This window comes from Branchiostoma belcheri, unplaced genomic scaffold (assembly GCF_001625305.1).
Source record: "Branchiostoma belcheri isolate BF01 breed outbred unplaced genomic scaffold, Haploidv18h27 scaffold289, whole genome shotgun sequence".
In the NCBI taxonomy this organism is placed as follows: Eukaryota; Metazoa; Chordata; class Leptocardii; order Amphioxiformes; family Branchiostomatidae; genus Branchiostoma; species Branchiostoma belcheri.
This window is the reverse complement of record NW_017803897.1, coordinates 91657-98553: the sequence shown is the minus strand read 5'-3', so window position 1 is coordinate 98553 and position 6897 is coordinate 91657. Positions and strand designations below refer to the sequence as shown.

The window sequence follows — 6897 nt, the reverse complement described above, 5'->3', positions numbered from 1 at the left end:
GCAAGGGGAGGGGGGCGCCTAGGACCCGACATGTATATCCGGACTTTTGGACCCCAAAACAGTACAATGGTGCGGTTTTTTCGCAGAATCTGACAGCTTCGGCTGGAAACATTAAAATCAATCGAAATTAAGTCATCGATGACGTCATTTTCTGCGCATGCGCCGTCTTCTTAAGGTCTCGGACCGGAGTTTCCCTCCGTATTTCGAGCAATTTGACACCCTCAGCCCGACGGGCTGTCATTTCTGTACTAAACGCGGGTCGGAATTTTTCACTCTTTTGGTGGAAAGGGGTGCCGTGCCGCTTATCAATACACTTAATTTTACACGTCATTTTTAACCATGGCTGCATGGAAAAAACGAATTTTCCCAGGGTAACGGCTTAGTACTCGAAGAAGCTCAGAACCTAATGTTTCCAAAATTTGAATTTAATTAAAATCGATGCGATAAGTTTATCGCTATCTTCGATGGCCCGAACACACCCAGAACGCATATAGAACGTACCATCCCGGCGGTCAGGCGAAAAGGCCACATAACCATCCGCGCGGACGAATACCAGGAAGTCTTAGCTGGACCACCAACATTACGCCACCTATAAAGGCTACAACTAACAGGCTTTTCAGAAAATACAAAGATATGTACACAGATATTACGATTTCAGGGATATCGCGGCCAAAACATACCATACAAAGTCACGTTTCCGGCGATTTACTGCGCACTTACTTAGACTCTGGTCAGAATTAAACTCCGACCCGGAACCTTAAAGGTTAACATCACTATGCGTATATTATGTTTATGTAGAAGTCATTTGCATAATTTAATAATAAATTTACATGTCAAGCCCATATTTCATGGAGGTATGAGATCTTGGAACTCTTGTTTTAGTAGGTTTGTCACACATTTTTTGCAATGTTTTCTTAAATCTCGAAAATCAACAGTTTGCATTAGGCAACTAGAATTCCGAGATCTCATACCTCCATGAAATATGATCTTGATATGTAAATGTAAATTTCTTCTTTAATTGTTCAAATGACCTCTGCATTAACATGATATATGCATCGTGATGTATGTTAACTTTTGATTGTATGACATTCTCATCATTCACCATTACGAAATCATAGAATTTTCACATTAATTATGCAAATTAGGTCATCATTTGCATAATTAATTTCATGACCCTAGCATGTCCAGATTGCGAGATAATGTAAAACACTGTAATTATATAATTTCCTCATTAATTATGCAAATACAGTCCTCATTTGCATAATTTGCATTTAATTATGTACATCTCTCTCTCAGCTACCTACACACCAAAAATAATGAAAATATGTTGTTCCTGTCTGGACTTATTGGCTTTTAAACATTTCACCAGAAAGTGCCCTGCAGTTCCACAACAAGCCGCTAGGGGGCCCAAACTCATGTGACTTCTTCCCAAGCACGAGAGCTACCTATCATCCAAATTTCATGACCCTAGCATGTCCAGATCGCGAGATATCAAAACCGGAAGTTGCGCTGCAGTACCAAGGGAAGCCACTAGGGGGACCAAAATCTCATCATTTCCAGTTTTTGTCACACCCTACCAACACACCAAGTATGAAACCAATCCATCCAGGCGTTCTTGAGTTATCTTGTTGACCAACAGACAGACGGACGGACGGACGGACGGACAGATAAACGCAACTGAAAATATAACCTCCATGACACATTTCATGGAGGTAAATATACATGTATAGGATCTTAGCTATTATCATCCAACAGTATCCAACTGTTATTTTTATTACCTTCGCCAAGAAGGTTATGTTTTCAGGGGCGTTCGTGTATGTGTGTGTGTGTGTGTGTGTGTGTGTGTGTGTCTGTCTGTAAACACGATAACTTGAGAAGGCCTTGATGGATTATGTTGATACTTGGTAGGTGGGTAGGTCTTGATGAGACCTCAAAATGATTAGATTTTGGGGCCCCTAGCGGCTTGTTATGGTACTGCAGCTGAACTTCCGGTTTTGATATCTCATGATCTAGACATGCTATGGTGATGAAATTTGGATGGTAGGTAGCTCTCGTGCTGGGGAAGAAGTGACGTGAGTTTGGGCCCCCTAGTGGCTTGCTCTGGAACTGCAGGGATATATTCTTGAAATTATTCAAAAGAGGATAACTCAAGAACCGTTTGACGGATCGTCGTGATTTTTGGTATGTAGGTAGCTTACGTGATGTTTAATATAATTATGTGACAATTATGCAAATATGGATGTAATTTACATAATTTATGGGTAAATTCTATAAATCAGCTGCATTCCATGATAGGACAATTGAAGCTTGTGACAATGGTAATTGACAACGAGAGAAACACAGGAAGATATTGATTATGTTAATAATGACTTAATTTGCATAATTAATGAGAAAGTTTTATAATTATGTAATGATAACTGCCTGGAATTTCATACTTGTGGTATTTGAAAGTTTAGTTGAGGTGAACATCATTAAACATAATTTATTCAAATCAGGACCTCATTTGCATAATTTATTAGGAAATGCTAGAATGCATTGTTTGTTAATATAAGACTGTCTTATGGTTGAGATTATGATAAAATTATATAATTCATGAAAATTAGGTTCCTATTTCTTAAGTCGGGGGAATAATCTAATCTATAATTTGTCAGTCATAAAGATTAACATCATTTGGCGAAGGTATGAGATCGGGGAACTCTAGGTTATATATCACTTCATACCCTATTTTTATATTGATTAAAAAACATTCGTGGCAAAACGCATTGATTATGAAGCAAAAATGTTTGGAAGGATAATAGTTGGTTGCTTAGAAGATATTTACCAAGTTTACGGAGAGCTGCATAGAACTCCACTATGGAACGGCCTCCATATGTACCTCAACATGGCGGCAGCCTGCTCGTTGCATGTGGATGGTCACCTGACTGAATACGCCGTATAGATTTTAATCGCTGTTTGAAATGTAACTCTACCTTTTAGAATTGATAAATGTATATATTTTGGCGAAATGTTTTGGCAAAACAAGCCTCGCGATTCAGCCATCGCGGCTGCCAGGAAGCTTGTTACTGTTCCTATGTTCTTCTTTGCTGAATAAACCAGTCTAAAATATGTGCGTAAACTATAAAGCTGATAGTCACATTAACTATAGCTCTGGCCTTATATTTCTTTAACAAACGTCACGATTTTCTTTGCTTTAGAACCTCCATCCTGGTCAGCATCCTCGGAGTTTGATTCACTTCACTCAGCTGCCCGCGCAGATATCAACTCTCGCGAGACTGCAGATGCAGCAGGCGCATGGGCAGCAGCAACCAATGACCAGGACCAATGGCTGATGAGGGATCTTGGTGACGTAAGCGTCATCACCGGCATCATCATCAAAGGCAGGAACTACAGCCCTGATTGGCCATGGGACAAACATGACCAATACGTCACATCCTACACCATTTCATACGGCAATGAAAACGGTGATGAGACTTTCTACACCGATGCTGATGGGCAAGTTACAGTAAGAATCATTCCTCCTTTTATTAAATAGCTATCTACTAAGATATTTGCATGTTAAAATCGTATTCCTAAAGTGAATATGGAAACAGGCAGATACTATAATGTAGCCCATGACTTTGCCCATTTTGTCGAAAGCAAATTGAATATTAATTTCACTTTGTCGTGGGATGCTCTAGATGTGATGTTTTGCGTCAGCTATTCACATTTCTTTAGTCTATGACAACAGATTTGAAGAGAATCGATGCTACAGATAGATTTCAATACATCTTTATATCATGATTAGCCTCAATTATATTGATTGTAACATTATATCACAGACTTATGCTAGCCCTTGTTGTTTTAGTAAGAAGAAAGATACTAGTAAGTTATAGCATGTAACTTTTTCCACGTTCATTGGTCTGTTTCCTTTGCCAGGATACTTTGTCTTGCGATAAAGTTGAACTTCTCAAAGTGTGGATGTGGCTGTTTCCAAATAGGGCTTGATATTCTTGGCATATAGGCAATGTCTTTATATGCTGCAGGTTTTTCCGGCGAATGACGACAGAGACACGGAGGTCTACAACGACTTCAGAGATTTCAGTGGTCGCATAACTGCGCGCTTCGTCAAAATCCATCCGCAAACATGGCATGAGCACATCTCCATGCGGGCGAAGATTGTGACAGGTTGGAAACGTAATACTGTCATAGGGGAGGTAACATTCTGGGGAAAATGCAGTTTTTGGTGAAATACGCCCCTATGAATATGGAGACCTGGATGTCAATATTTGGTCAAATGTGAAACTGTCCCCCCCCCCCTGTTCAGACTGGGTCTGAAGAAGTGCTAGAATAGCCTTTTTGTTACGATAAGGTTGTCATTGGGTGGAGAACATGATCAACTGGTATAATCCATGCAAATGAGGCTCTTATTTACAAAATCGATGATTACATTGTATAATTCGTCAACCGCAAGGGTTAACATCACTTTGCAAAGGTATGAGGTCGTGGAACTCTTGTTAACTTTTGTACTTCCACGAAGTTTCGGAAATATATTATTATTAGATACCTGTTGAACGTCCTTTTAGATACTTAGTAGTCGGTTTGGGGGTTTTCCCATAGATTTCCCAAGTGATTAAAGTACACCATCTTCCCACAAATGACAGATTAGGACATTTCCAGTTTATCTACTTTTAGCAAGGCAGATGTTCATTCATGGTGAACAGCGCCACCAGGTACCTCAGCTGAAAAGTGCAGTGACTACAGCACATAGCAGAGAGTCTAGTGACACAGCCCTTCTTCTCATGGGGACAATTGACACATTTTGGACAATAAACTCAGTAACATGTCATGTTTTCAGAGATTAAGACAAGCAACAGATTTATACCGGTTGATGAAAGTGCGCAACATGCCAAACACGCGAGGTCACACGCAGTGGAGAACCAGGGTAGAGTCGGCACGTTTGACGATCTGGTGGCTGAAATGAAACAAAACAAAAAGGTACTAGTAACATATTATTTGGATGTTGGATGTCAAAAATTCCAAGATATCATACAGCTACATTTGTCTCGCTAGTGTTATATCAAACATTTGTTATTCTTTTCTTTATTATTTTTACGTTTGCCGCCACTTACGGCTGTATGGGCAATATGTTACATGTAGCATGACCATTGACATGCACAATTTTAATCAATTGGTCCTTACATCAGATAAAAAAGTCTTTGTATTTCAGATTTGATAGTTAAGAATCTAATTTGCTCACTTGAAAATGATGTGAATTAGCTGCTAATGAGCATCAATTCTGGTTATCTTTTCCTAAACTATTTACATGCCAATAGTGATGTTTATGTGTATATAGTATAGCATAGGTAGATTTCAATAGGCAGAATACAGTGAACTACTACTAGGTAGATTTCAAAGGTCTTATCATCACTTTATTTAAAAAAAAAGAAACATTTTTTTGCATACGATTTTGTTGTGCAAAAACACAACGGCGGCAAACGACAGCTTTTTATAGAAGCACTTTTTTCATCGTTACGATGTTTTTGCAATTTCCCTCAGGTGTCCGAATACGTCTCGTCCCTCCGTCTTGTCGGAGAACACGTGAGTGGTGTTTCTATCTGCTACATTCATTCATCATCATCAGTGAAATCCCTTTAATGTACATATTTGAAAGTACATGAGGAATTCCACCAAAGGCTACAGTAAGTAGGTTATTACATAGATCTTTGTCTACAAGATAATATTGGTTTCCTTATATTATATTATAGTATCAAAATCAGTAGAAATTGACATTAATATTGTATTATATCATATTGTAGTTTTTTAGTCGTGCAATTCTACCACATTAAACATGGTAATGGTAAGTTGTTTTTTTACTAACTGAATAACTCATAACTCTTATTTTTCCAGCTGAAGCGCCTAACAGAAAAGGTGAGTTTACTCCTTTTTTATTAAAAACATTATTAATTAAAACAACTGAATGAAAGTGCATGGAAAATTGACGATCAACCACGCAACAGCGCTACATACTACATACAACAGACTTACATACTATCTCTAGCCCTCTAGGCTGGTTCTTGAACCATGAATTAGTGCGAGTAGGAGATACAAGTGAGATATATTTAGTCCAAATCAAGGTTCCAATCATTTTATACACCCGTTACAGTCCAGTAGCATCGCCAAGTGATTCTCTGTACTACGTAGCTATCGCCTACAGTATAAAATCCGCTACAGTTAACTTAAAATCTCACAGTTTTTGGTGTGTTTCCAAATAACAAGAACGCTTTAAACCACAGTTGTTAAGTTGTTACTTGTAATGCATTTCTGAACTAAATATTTCGTTATTTACAGGTTACTAGTAGTGAAAATGCATGTTTTCCATACATTTACATTAAACGTCAATAGTAACTTCTTCCATTCTGATGTTCTTCCTTGCAAAATGCAGTCTCCTGTATTCGCGTTGACACTGTTCAAATCCCTATTTCCAGATCGTCGCTTTAGATGCTCATCTCCTCTATTATAACAGAGATTCAAGGAATCCGGAGACTTCCGACGCCCTAAAAAGAGTACTAGGTGCGTAGCGTTGTATTTTTTCGTAAACGGTTCACAGATTACGATGTATCATCTGCATTTAGATTGAATGTATCTGCGAGCGTCACCGAATGATTAGTACAATGGCATTTACGGGCGTGTTTATCCTTTTTTTATTGCGAAAAAAACGAAAAGATATATACACAGTGGTGCCGTGGCATAAATTCGGGAGCACGATCATTATTAGCTTCATGAAAATGGGGGTAGTTGTTTTTGGCGTGTCTGCCTGTGTGTGTGTGTGTGTGTGTGTGTGTGTGTGTGTGTGTGTGTGTGTGTGTGTGTGTGTGTGTGTGTGTGTGTGTGTGTGTGTGTGTGTGTGTGTGTGTGTGT

General features: G+C 38.8%; 1 protein-coding gene across 1 annotated transcript in view; it reads left to right on the top strand.

Moving 5' to 3' along the window:
• The window catches only part of LOC109472879, a 19135-nt gene that overhangs the window by 6041 nt on the left and 6197 nt on the right, over window positions 1-6897 (top strand). Inside the window, exons 2-7 of the mRNA XM_019772744.1 lie at window positions 3195-3502; window positions 4023-4164; window positions 4835-4974; window positions 5536-5577; window positions 5887-5907; window positions 6465-6549. Of these exons, the coding sequence (XP_019628303.1) occupies window positions 3195-3502; window positions 4023-4164; window positions 4835-4974; window positions 5536-5577; window positions 5887-5907; window positions 6465-6549 (738 nt within the window). The remainder of the gene's footprint in view (window positions 1-3194; window positions 3503-4022; window positions 4165-4834; window positions 4975-5535; window positions 5578-5886; window positions 5908-6464; window positions 6550-6897) is intronic.